General features: G+C 41.6%; 1 protein-coding gene and 2 non-coding genes across 3 annotated transcripts; all 3 read right to left on the bottom strand.

Annotated features, from left to right (window-relative positions):
- Positions 1-2,409: 2,409 nt before the first annotated feature.
- ahcy (adenosylhomocysteinase) lies at positions 2,410-12,197 on the bottom strand. Its single transcript, XM_058632327.1, has 11 exons — positions 12,038-12,197; positions 9,304-9,494; positions 6,928-7,003; positions 6,538-6,690; positions 5,401-5,513; positions 5,046-5,253; positions 4,764-4,851; positions 4,289-4,406; positions 3,818-3,940; positions 3,619-3,690; positions 2,410-3,341 (listed from the first exon to the last, which is right to left on the bottom strand). The coding sequence occupies exons 1-11, from the start codon at positions 12,063-12,065 to the stop codon at positions 3,210-3,212; spliced, it is 1,302 nt and encodes a 433-aa protein (XP_058488310.1). The 5' UTR covers positions 12,066-12,197; the 3' UTR covers positions 2,410-3,209.
- LOC131461924 (small nucleolar RNA SNORA17) lies at positions 5,948-6,083 on the bottom strand. Its single transcript, XR_009240829.1, has one exon. It is a non-coding gene; the product is annotated as a small nucleolar RNA SNORA17 (small nucleolar RNA).
- LOC131461925 (small nucleolar RNA SNORA17) lies at positions 8,057-8,189 on the bottom strand. The gene has a single exon (XR_009240830.1). It is a non-coding gene; the product is annotated as a small nucleolar RNA SNORA17 (small nucleolar RNA).
- Positions 12,198-13,247: the final 1,050 nt, after the last annotated feature.

Below are 13,247 nucleotides of genomic sequence, written 5' to 3'. Positions count from 1 at the left end.
ATGAGACACAGGCAAACACACACCCACTTCTTCCAGGGGGTTTCTGATTTGTCCTCGTTACAGCGCTTTACAGCTCTATTCGTCTCCCCCTCCCTCCACTAGTTCTCCGACAATATCAACATGGCAGCGTGCGCAGAAAACAGCCAGAGTGCCGTCACAGGAAGAGACGTCCTACATAAGGATCGAGCCGAACAGTGCCGAACTGTTAATCAGTTAAAAACACTTAGGAACAGCACCACTGATCGCCAGCGGCGCGCGGCGAGCTGCATAAGCTGGCGCTGTATGTTACTGTATCAGACCGGTGACTATGCTCCAGAGACCTCGTCACCGCGGCACCGCTGATCGCCACCGCTGATCGCAGCGGTGCCGCGGTGGCGATCAGCGGTGCCGCGGTGGCGATCAGCGGTGCCGCGGTGGCGAGGTCTCCGGAGCATAGTCACCGGTCTGCACCGGAGCTGGCGATCAGTCGCATACAGCGGCCGTTTAGGCGGCTCGCCGCTGGCGATCAGCGGTGGCGATCAGCTGATTTTCACAGAGAGTGCAGCACCTCTGCACAGAGAGTGCAGCACCGCTGATCGCCAGTGGCGAGCGGCCGCTGTATATGTGATTGTATCAGACTGAGTCTGTGCTCCGGTCATGGAGGACGTACTGAACAAATATTTTTAATTAGGACGTGTCAGAATGGTCAGTTATGAGATCTATGTGACCTTTTCTTAACAACGTGTGTGTGTTTGTACGTCGGTGAAATACGTCCCCTGACTAAATACGGCGACCGCTGGCCGCAGTCTAGTGCGAACACACGAACACACGTTTGCTGACTTTATCCGGCACATTAGCTTCATATATAAAATCCTCTGTGGAAGTTTGTGTAAAACACTGTGCTCCACTGTGCAGCCACCAACAGCACACTTGTCCCTCCGCGTTGACATAATACCGCTCTTCCTCCCTCGCCTGCACTCTCGCAGGGACAAGGTGGAGCTAAGGTGGAGCTCTCGAAGTAAACTTACTGGTGGGGCGGTAACATTCGCGGTGACATGCGCATTATGACGTCATAAGCGCAGGGAATTCAACATCGAGTGTTTTATCGCCTATACTTACACTAAGGGGAACCACGAAAACATGACGGAGTATTCTTTTTCCACACTTTGGTGACTGGTAGGGCCTCCAGAGTCCCAAATATAAGTATTAAAATGGTTAAAAAGTTGATTTTGCGTAATATGTCCCCTTTAAAGTCCACATTTCACTTGCTCATATCTTTTACAGGTAAGGTAACTTGATGTGTGGTATTTATACATGTGTCAATGGAGGAGCAGGAAAGACATCGAGGGCGAAATACAGTTCTATGGCAGACCGGATGCGGCCCCTGGGCCTGGAGTTTGACATGTGTGAGCTACTGTATGCTGGTTATCCTTCAAGGATGTGGGTGGAGCTAAAGTTCATCCCATCTGACATTGGGTAAGAGGCGGTGTTCACCCTGGACAGGGGACCTAATGTTAACATCTATGGTTAAGATACAGTGAAAGTGAAAAGCTCATTCACACCTGGCATTAAAAGACATCCTGGATACACCTCCTGTGACCTTTACAAGACCGCAGTCACCGAGTGACACTTACTGCTGAAAAACATTGACAGACTAAATCCGTTTAGACACTGCCACCTGCTGGTGAGATTTGTGTAGTTAAACCAATCCTGTGGACTACATTTACTCACAGATGGAGCCAGTGATCCCTGTGTTTTTTATTTTGCCAAGGATGTTGTGTTTGTCTGTGAGGAGAATCATCCTAAAATCACTTACAGCTCTAACATCTGTATCAGATCTGCTGCTCCCACGTCTGGTTTGTGTTTAGCCACTTAACTCAATTATATTAATAAAATAGAAACCCTGTTTGGCCTGTTGTGAAGGACAGAAGGTGATCTTATCTTAGGGGTTCTTGTTGCAGTGGACTAATGTAAACAGTCATTCTGAGCGCACAACAGAATATGCAATCACACAGCATCGTCAGTCAGTCTGTCATAGTAATTATCATGGAATATGAGGATTTACAGGTTTCCATTTAACACTATATAAATGGCATAAGTCAAATCCAGTGCACTTACTTCTCACTCAGCAACATTTCTATCGTCCAGCATTAACTGATTTGTTCTTTTCATGTCGTTGCCTCATCGCTCCGGGTCAGGCATGATCTTGGTAAATAAAATGTCATTAAAGTGACTGAAGACTTTTGGTTTTAATTTTTTTTTTTTCCCCATTTATCACCGACAGCAGATGAACTCTTAGCTTCAGGCTAGAAATCACCAAGAACTTCAGCCGCTTAAACCTCCAGCCTGATCCGTTTACACCCATCATAAGAACCATGGTCTTCCTTGTCAAATTAAATAAACCATAAGAAAAGAACAAGGCAGCAAAAATAAAATACTTTTTTTTCTTTAATCAGACAAAGGCATGATGATGAGCTTTGGTGGCTCCTTTGGCAAGTATCGCTGCACTTTTTTCACAGCTCAAGTACAGTTTGTCTATTAAGTGCTAACACAGGGCAGTGTTAATGTGAACCCACAATGGAACAAGGCCACTTAACCATTTGCCTCGACTAAGATATGAAATAAAATACCTTTTCTCTTCAAGCCACTACGCGAGAGGAAAGGGTTTGGGTAGAAAAAGAGATGAGGGGTTCACTTGAGGGAATGACAACATGAGGAATTCTCTTTGAGAACAATCATAGTAGCACAAGATGGTGTTTCTTAAGAGTTGGAATGGGAAAAAGAGAGAAGAGACAGCAGGTGTGAAGGTAGACGAGCTGGAGAATCCTAAAGATATGATTTTCAGATGAAGCACAGAAGTAGCTGCTGCTCTAAAAAGTGAACAAAAAGTTCACCATCTTAGCACACACATCAGCCTCATTGGTTCTAAACTTAAATGCAAAGCAGAACAAGGCTTTGATTAACTTTGGCCATGCCAGATCACTGCAAGCAACAGAAGATGCAACTTGTTAAACATTTCTTTAGCATTTGGTATAGAAGTCTGTTGGAGAAGAGCAAGCAAAAACTGTCCATTTCCTTGAAAAGTTCTTATTTGTCCAAAACCAAAGTGGCCATTAAAAAGTGCCTCCTGACTTAATGTTTCATGTGCCCTCACCCACCAAACCACCACCAGCTGTCCAGCCACACCTCTGCCTTACTTCTTCTCTTATTTCCCAGTAAGGTGAACAGTCTCAGTAGCGATAGTGGTCCGGTTTGAAGGGCCCCTCTGTGGGCAGACCCAGGTAAGAGGCCTGCTTCTCTGTCAGCTTGGTCAACTTCACCCCAAGTTTATCAAGGTGGGCAGCGGCCACCTGCTCATCCAACTGAGGAGACAAAAGCAAGACAAGAGATGGTGAAGGTTCTGTTAAACTGACCGAAGTCTTTTCCAAAACGATCTTTAATATCCATCTATCTATCTATCTATCTATCACATTTTTTAATCAATAAGTTTTTTTTTTGTCTGACTGCTAATTCCAGTTTAAAAAAAAAAAATTAACACATTCCTTACATCTGTTGAGTCTTATTTTGTGTACATGTCCAAAACTGTCTGACAAACACTAAATATCTATGGGACACACAGAATAAAGTAGTCATTCTGACCTTCTTAGGCAAGAAGTAGACTCCCACAGGGTATTTATCAGTATGCATCCACAACTCGATCTGAGCCAGCACCTACAGGAGAGACATTCAGTGATTATTCCACAGCAACAACAACATGCTCTAAGACGCTGTAAAGTGAAACTGGGAAAGCATCAAATCTCCTGGATCTCAAAAAGATTAGACGTTAAAATTCCAGTACCTGGTTTGTGAAGGAGTTGCTCATGACGAAGGATGGGTGTCCCATGGCACAGCCCAGGTTCACAAGTCTACCCTCAGCCAGGACAATGACGTGACGGCCATTCTTCAAACGAAAGCGATCCACCTGTAAAGGAGTATTAGCGCTGCTGTGACAATTCAACGGGACAAATTCAAACTAAAGTCATAGTTTAAGAGGAATTTTCACTTCACATTTATTGTTGAAGTTAAGAGCATTTGAGTTTTCCACAAATAGTTGCCTGTTGTCTTCTAGAAAAGAAGCCATTTCCTTGAACCAATTCTGTCCCAAAATCAATGCGTGACTTTTGCACAGTACATTTGTTTTGTCTCATCTGGTGCATAATATATTTTTGTATTGTAATCTCATTGTGCAAAAAAAAAAAGGCTTGGTACAAATGCATCATTATTGGGCAGTTTAACATGGGGGGAAAAAAACATTTTTTTTTTTTTTTACCTGAGCCTTGATGTTGATCTTCTTAGCAGCATTTTTGTTGAGCCAGCCCATGTCAATCTCACAGTCAAAGTGTCCAATGTTACAGACGATGGCGTCATCCTTCATGTTCTCAAAGTGGCTGAGAGCAACACAGGATATTTAGCATGCAATTTAGTACTATAGATATTTTGTACATAACATTTTTACAGTTACATTTTTGAATTTCATTTTTGCTAGATGGAGCAAAGAAACCAGAAAAATCTGAGAGCTTTTTTTTGTTATTAGAGGGGGAAAAAAAAAAACTCAAACAGATTATCAAAATTTTGGGGGATTAATTTAGTGATCATACAGACATATGCATGACAGATATAGCGGGGACTCCCACCAACTTTACAATTACACTTGTTAGTGATGGTGCAGAACAGAGAATCAATAAAAATGTGGATGGTGTTTTTTCATCACCACTTGTCTTAAAAAAGGTCAGAGTCTAACTTACTGTCCAACAATGATGTCCTCACAGCCAGTGGTGGTGACAAAGATGTTTCCCTCCTTGCAGGCTTCATCCATGGTGGTAACCTCATAACCTACAACAATGTCAGGGGTCAATATTATGGACCAACAGATTGATCAGTTGGACCAATTACAAAAATAACTATAAACATCAAATAATTTAACCACTTCTACAGATTACATTGTTGAAAACAAAAAACTCAAATGAAACGGTTCACATTTAAATGTGTACTTAAACAAACATGTTCGGTACAGACTCATCACTTACCCTCCATAGCGGCCTGCAGGGCATTGATGGGGTCGACCTCTGTGACAATGACACGAGCACCGAAGCTACGGAGAGCCTGAACGCAGCCTTTACCCACGTCACCGTAACCTGCCACCACCGCAACTTTACCTGCGATCATGACATCTGTGGCACGCTTGATGCCGTCAATCAGACTCTCTCTGCAGCCATACAGGTTGTCAAACTTGCTCTACAAGACAAATGGAAAAATGTACTTATTCTTCCATTATGTCAAGCTTTTCCAGACAGAATGTCCTACTTTGGCCACTGATGAGGTTTAATATTTCATCATATTCTCACAACAGGTCAAAAGCATTCGTGGAAAATGGCTTGTTACCTTTGTGACAGAGTCGTTGACGTTGATGGCAGGAACCTTCAGGTCACCCTTCTTCATCATCTTGTACAGGTTGTGGACACCTGTGGTCGTCTCCTCTGACAGTCCACGGATACCTGCAGACACAATGTGAATATATAATTATAAAAAAAAAAACTTCCAAGGCCTATGGACTTGATAGCGTTGCCTCCACCCCCGGGTACAAACCCCCACCAGACTTGTCTGCTTCCACACTAAAAATCTCTAGCCTCAGTGTGTTGTGGTGACCGTGTCACAGCCGCCCTCCCCGTGGCAACCGGGTACCCAACTCTCAATTAAATCAGAGAGATTGCATTGTGTACACAAGCGCAATCTCAGAGAGAGAAAAAAAAAAAACATGCATCCTGTCGACTCCTTACACGACTTGTCGACTTATGCCACTGCCGTCGAGACATCGGCTTTTCTGTTGATGCCCTACTGCAGGTATCAAGTTGCATACAATCTTGGTGGTTGGTCTGAACATAATGCATGTTGTACTGGATAATTCAAGAACATGTTAAAAAAAAACATGCATGTTTGGTGACAAATCCCTCCAAGTTCTCAGTGTTGTTGTAGAGCCTTGGTAGAGACCACCACCAGTCTCTCTCTGCCACCTTATGACACAGCTACAACACAGACAGTTGAGCTGCAACGCCTCAAGGGGCAGAAAATCATGCATCATAGTAATATGCATATGCAATAACAAAAAAAAAAAAAAAAACTAAAACCAAAACATGTCAATCCAGAAATAACAGAATTACATAATATGATCAATATCCAGTCACTTTTTTCCTTTTGTGGACACTTGAATATAGAACTTTACTTTAATCTGTGGCTGCTCCTGAATTTATGGTCATGTTGCCGTCACTAAAGTAGTGAACCCGGACGAGTAAAACCAGCAGGAAATTTGTTTAGCGCGCCAAATTCTTATACCCCCTCCCTTTTTAATGTTGGTTTTCAGTGCCAGTTTATCAATAAATGTATTTCACAAGAAACAAGCAGCATCTTCAAGCAAGACATGACTAATCCATGTCAAAGATACTGTTAAACCAAATTAAACTTGAAAAAGAAGAGATTAAAAAATAAATCCTATTAAAATCATGTGTTTCTGTGTGAACTGACCTGCCAATAGCTTGGGATATTTCTGGTGGACCAGGTTGGTCAGGTCTCCTCCGTCATCCAGGATCATGTTGAGGGGCTGGCCATCTTTGAAGTACAGGGTCTGTTCGATGCACCAGACATACTCCTCATCAGTCTCACCTTTCCAGGCGTACACTACAGAGAGGGAGAGGAACGATCATTTTATTTAACTTTGAGAGTCAAGTGAGAGAATATTCCCATACACTGGCCATGTATCTTAATTGTAATTAAATAAGGATACATTTAATTTGACAACAATCTTTATGTAAACAGCCTTTTCGCACATTATCAGATAGAAATAACTAAAAGATACCGTGTGGTCCTTCATGTCAAGTGTTACAGACACACTAACAAAGAGGTGGTGTGTGTTACCTGGAATACCAGCCTTGGCAATGGCAGCAGCAGCGTGATCCTGAGTGGAGAAGATGTTGCAGCTGGACCACTGAACCTGATAGAAAAAGGAAGAGTTAAATTTATTTACTTCTCGGGTGAGTTACACATACCCAAAAAACTCCTCCTGAATTTGCGTAATCTGGTTACTACAGAGTTCTGTAGGAACTAGTCAGTCAGTCAGTCATCATCTACCGCTTTATCCTCTACCAGAGGGTCGCGGGGGGTGCTGTGCCAATCTCAGCTACATCGGGCGATAGGCGGGGTACACCCTGGACAGTTCGCCAGTCCATCGCAGGGCCACACACAGATAGAGACAAAAAACCATTCACTCTCACACTCACTCCTATGGTCAATTTGGAGTGTCCAATTTACCTATCCCCACATTGCATGTTTTTGGACTGTGGGAGGAAGCCGGAGTACCCGGAGAGAACCCACGCACACACGGGGAGAACATGCAAACTCCATGCAGAAAGGCCCTTGTTCCAACCGGGGCTCGAACCCGGGTCTTCTCGCTGCAAGGCGAGAGTGCTAACCACTACACCACCGTCTGGCCCTAGGAACTAGTTAACTAGTTAAAATCACACTTGCCAAGAAACAGAAAAATAATCATGGTAAGTTTGCTTGAATTTTCCTCCATTGAATTGACAGGTACGAGTGTTATGTTTTAATGGGTAACTGTTGGTGGTGACAAATCACTCAAGTCCTCTGTGTTGTTGTAGAGCCTTGGTGCAGACCACCAGCAGTCTCTCTCTGCCACCTTATGACACAGCTAAAACACAGACAGTTGGGCTGAAACATCACACAGTATAACAAATATCATGGTTCTATAAAATCAGGTTCAGGCAACAAACCATGCGAGCATTAGTTATAGTGGGCCAGTGCATCAGTACATCAGCAATAAATGAAATCGAGAGGAAGAAAAGAAGAAGAAAAAGCAGGCTGTGGACAGGTTGTTATTCTCCGTCGGTTCACAGGCTGCAGGCTCCTGCAGGACCAGACCAGTCAGAGTCAGTTTGAATTTTCTGCCATTAAATTGACAGGTATGAGTGTTATGTGAGCTATAATGGGTAACTGAACTTTCCAGCTATAGCTACACTTAATGTGTAACTGTTGGTGGTGACAAATCACTCAAGTCCTCGGTGTTGTTGTAGAGCCTTGGTGCAGACCACCACCAGTCTCTCTGCCACCTTATGACACAGCTACAACACAGACAGTTGGGCTGCAACGCCTCAAGGGGCAGAAACATCACAGTAACATATATCATAGTTCTATAAAATCAAAACCATCAAACCATCTGAGCATTAGTTATTTATAGTGGGCCAGTGCATCAGTACATCAGCAATAAATGAAATCAAGAGGAAGAAAAGAAAAATAATAAAAAGCAGGCTGTGGACAGGTTGTTATTCTCTGTTGGTTCTCAGGCTGCAGGCTCTTGCAGGACCAGACCAGTCAAAGTCGGACAAAAAAAAAAAACATGATTACAGAACATGCCGGTTAGCCTTGAGACAGTGACGGGAGAGAAAAAATCCCAGACTCCCACAGACCGTTTATTCTAATGAATTAATAAACTTGTCTGTTATTCAACCACTGCTACAAAGACACTTGTCCATCACAGAAGATAATGAAGTTAAACTGGAGCAATCCTAGTAAAAAGCAGTGTTCATAAGAGCCTTAACACACTGCATTGTCAGAATTAATCCACAACCAAATATATATTTATTCCTTTTTGGAGAGAGAGAGATTTTCATTGACAATTTCATTGTGCACTACGATAATGACAATAAAGATTTTGTATCACTCAAACCAAAGTTTGTTCAAGTGTATGTTAATATTAGAGAATATAAAAACACCTACATGTCACAAGCCAAGTAAATGTGGACAAATGCTAACTAAGAAATTAGGTTATTTTTTGTCTTAGTATTTGCCCAGACCAGACAATGTTCAACCAAAATACATTACTAGTCTCAATGGAACTAAAGGTCTCGCACAATGTTGTGCAAGAGTGCATAACAGACTTTAAAAAAACAAAGTTAGGATTTGTCCTGTCCTAGTCCAATTGTTTACACAGAATGCTCATTCTCCTAGGGCTTGAACGTTAATCAAACATTTTAACCCAACGTCTCTTGTCCTGGAACAAACTTAAAGAAACCCAATGTAGGATTTCAAGCTTCAAATAATGTCTCCCAAGATTATTTCAGTTCATCAACTCATAACAGGGTGAATGGCACTCCCTGCATTGTTAAGTTAGTCAAGTATGACTTCTGTACGCAAAATCCTCCTGCACTTTCAGCCGCATCATCACCACATCATGAATCAGTAATAGATGCCAAACTTGAAGCAGATTGAAAATGTTACCTCAGCACCAAGGTCAATGAGGGTCTCAATGAGCACAGCTGTCTGGAGGGTCATGTGGAGGCATCCGGCAATGCGAGCGCCCTTCAGGGGCTTAGACTGACCGTACATCTCCCTCATCTTCATCAGACCAGGCATCTCATTCTCTGCAATATCAATAGCCTTACGTCCCCATTCAGCCAGGGTCATGTCAGCTAAGAGAAAGAGACAGGAATATGTTCAAAGAGCTGTTCATTCCTACATCCACTGAAATATTATTTTTTACTTTAGATAAAACAATATATCTCACAACACATTGAGGAAAGACTTTAGCAGTTCAATTATAAATGTACTCTTAAAACCACAAACAAAAGCTAACCCATTGAAATGTCAATATATGCTGGCTCCTCCCATTTACTGTAAGAACAAAGTAAATAAATATCTTTAGTTTGTGGTCAAATCAGAACATTTGAGGATGTCGTAGTTTTAGTGTCTAGGAGACAATGATTACATTTTTAATGTTTAAGCATTTTATGGACCAAACATCCAATCAGTTAGATCATTAGCTGCTGCCCTACAGGGTAATGACAGGTCCTGTGAAAAAGGTCTGTAAAATAAGCATACAAAAAACTGTTACTAAACAGAAGTCACATTTTTCCTGCTAATGTAAGAAAATAAAACAGTTTGTAAAAAAAGATTTAAAAAAAAAAAAAAACAGAAGGAAGGAAGACAAAAGCTTGTCATCTACAATAAGGTGGGTTTATGTGGAAAAACATTACCACAGAGGCAGCACAGCAGGGAAAATGCCAGACTGATATTTACCAGCTGACTAATTTACCCACTAATCGTATTATCTGCTCTTAAAACTATAGATGATCAAGATACTAGAAAGTAGTAAGTGCAGTACAGGTTTAAAGCTACAGGCCTCATAGTGGTGCAGGTATCTCTCTGGATGGAGCCAGGATAACCCACCCCCCCTTCACCTTGACCCCTCCTCCACCACTAAAGGCTCTGTTCAAACACAGCTCTGCTGCTGTGACCGCCCTAAACCTGCACAGGTCGGCACAGTCCAGAGTGAGGATTATGAACACTAGTTCACACCGAGGTCAAAGCAGTGCCTGAACTGATACTCCCGTTAGCCAGGTTAACTGCAAACTAAAGTATCTGCTTTCCCCACTCAATGTATTTGTGATTCACAAGGGACAATTTACAGAAAGAAGAGTGCTTCTGTGAATTGTACAGAGAACCATGTGATCTGGGCAATTATTTAAATGTTTTAAAGAGAATAGACCCTAAGGCAGTTACTTTGAAATGCAACATAACCAACATGTGACAAGTGTATTTTTAAGAGCAGAGGGTATGGAGCAGAGACTGCTCACATTCCCAAAAAAAGAGACTCAACAGTCATTACTATATACACAAATGGTTGTATACACAAATTGAATCCTGCACCTAAGGAAAAACTAAAACAAAACATGCTCATGTTTAACTGTCAGTGGTGGTTAATCCCTCTAAATCCTCCATTCGTTATTGAATCTCAGTGTAGACCACCACCAGTATCTCTCTGCCACCTTATGACACAGCTGCAACACTGACAGATGAGCTGCATGTTTACCACATGTGCTTTAATGCTTTGAAGGCAATGACACTTCAATGTTGGTCCTTCCACAAACTCATTTTATTTACCACTTTAACCCAAAGTATCAGAACTTGGGGAGAAATTTGTCTGTGCATGACATACCTGGTACTGATTTGCACTCTTATAACACATCCATTAAACACGCCCAGTGAATGATGAGTTGACTTTGCCCCAGAGCTATCTGTTAACATATTGTGCAACTGTTCTGCTTCCAACCAGATGCCTAATGCATATAGCCTTGCTACCAGTTACATTATTACATTATGGTTTTATTACAATTTAATTGAATAATACAAAAAAGTAAACGCTACGTATTTATCAATGCACAATTGTCAATTTGCATTTCTTTTTTCCCCACTAATATTATTTCTAAAGACGAAACAGATCGAGATAACTTAAAATTGACTTGACCAATAAAGTAAAAGTTAGATTTGTTTCTAAAACATTTACTCTGCGCAACCTTTATTCACATGCATTACGCTGTACTAATGTCTGCACACGAACACCACGTGTAGTGCCAGTAGCACTACTATGAACATATGGTCTTTGACGGCTCCATTCAAATCACTTCTGGCGGCGGGGCGCTAAGCATCATGGGGATTTGTAGTTTGCAATGACAGACCAAAGCGACAGTGCGTAAAGCGTTGGGCTAGGCTAGTAAACTACAACATCCAGAGGCAGTGGATGTCATTTACGCTAACGGGCTCGGGGCTCGAACAGCATTAAATCGCAACAATTTCATTCATACATTTGAAAACAAGTCTGTAAATTACTATTATCGAAACATTTAGTTTTACGAGTTATTAGCCACGATGACTGTAACGCACAAAAGACGTGCACATTTAATCTCAAAACAACAGCTTGCAGCTGACATTATGCTAACGAGTTAGCATTCTGTCAACTACGCCAATAAGACAAGCGAGAGTTGACATCATTAACGCCAATGTAATTACCAAACACTTCAGAGAATACATACGTTCCGTTTCTGTGTTTGAGGTTTTACGCAAAGCCCGGGTCTTCCGGCGCGCTCGTTAGCATGCATTTAAACAGGATGTTAGCTTGTCAACTGCCGCCCAACTTCAAACGTAGAAGCTGAACAAGGTAACGAGTGACACTCACCAACTTTGAATGGTAGTTTGTCAGACATGATTGTTTTCTGGTGTTTAATTCACGGCAGGGTGAGTAGTGCTGCTGCAACCTGGCCGACGGACAGAGGCAAAGAGGGAGGAGCAGAAACGTGACCGCTCGGTTTTTATCGTCGGAGCCGAGTTTACACGACGATCCCGCACTGACTCTAGATTCCGATTGGCCACAGATAGTCCCGCCCCACACGAGAGGGATTTGGTTGGATAAGGCTTAAAGTGGGCCAGCCAAACAGTGGACCAAAGTTTTGGATAAAATTGGTCTGGACTGGTTTGGTCTTACATTGTGTGTCCGAAGTCAAGCTAAGTAAACTTAAGAGACTTTGGTGAGTAACTGCATTATGCATGTCCTATTTTATAATCATGAAACCTAAAATAAATAAAGCATAAAACAGTAGTATCAGATAAGACACTAAACACTGCAAATATTCTATGTGACTCGTATACATGCATCATTGTTGCTCTTATGGAAAGAGGTTTTAGCATTTAATCGGTAGACAGGATATTGACTACTGATATCTGCAACGTCATTCTTACTCAAAAACTGCAGTTAAGTTTTTACCAGTCAGAATGACGTGACATATATCTGCAATTCAGCTTTTGCTAATTCCAGGTTGTCTAGAGATGTAGATGTCTACAATGTCATTATGACTTGTCACAATTCAAATTCAAGTTATATTTAATTATCTACATTTAGATAATTATATCTACATTGTCCTTTTTTAGATATCTTGATTTAAAGTTTCAGATCTTGAACTTGAATTGTGACTAGTCATAATGACATTGTAGATATGTGAAGATGGAATTAAACTGGAATATCCGCAACTGAATTGTAGATATCTATAATGACAAACCAAAACAAAAAAAACAAACCATCATTCTGACTAGTAGAAACTGAATTACAGGTATCTGAAACCGACTAGTACGTTTCAGATTATAAGAATGACGTTACAGATGTCCGCAACTGCAATTCATACTAGTCACAATAAAAAATGACTAGCGTTGACAGAAATTAAATGTTAAAAAGGTTGGCCATATGTTCTACAAGTTTATCCTCTATGTAATCAATGTTTGCATTTCAGTTGAAGTCAGTCCTTATCCTTTTCTCATCCTGCAGGTCACTTCAAGTTCGGATTAATTTTCACTTTGGATCCCTGACTTTCAACCTCAGATTTCCTCCCCCAGTC

The sequence above is a fragment of the Solea solea genome, chromosome 6 (assembly GCF_958295425.1).
Source record: "Solea solea chromosome 6, fSolSol10.1, whole genome shotgun sequence".
In the NCBI taxonomy this organism is placed as follows: Eukaryota; Metazoa; Chordata; class Actinopteri; order Pleuronectiformes; family Soleidae; genus Solea; species Solea solea.
The sequence above is the reverse complement of the archived record's forward strand: the minus strand, read 5'-3'. Positions and strand labels throughout refer to the sequence as shown.

Bases quoted from the DNA above. Each gene is read 5' to 3' on its own strand.
- ahcy (XM_058632327.1), bottom strand. From the start codon at position 12,065: ATGTCTGACAAACTACCATTCAAAGTTG. The intron at 7,004-9,303 runs GTAACATTTTCA...TTTTTCTATCAG, and splicing joins TCATTGACCTTGGTGCTGAG to GTTCAGTGGTCCAGCTGCAA. The intron at 4,407-4,763 runs GTAAGTTAGACT...TGTTGCTCTCAG, and splicing joins GAGGACATCATTGTTGGACA to CCACTTTGAGAACATGAAGG.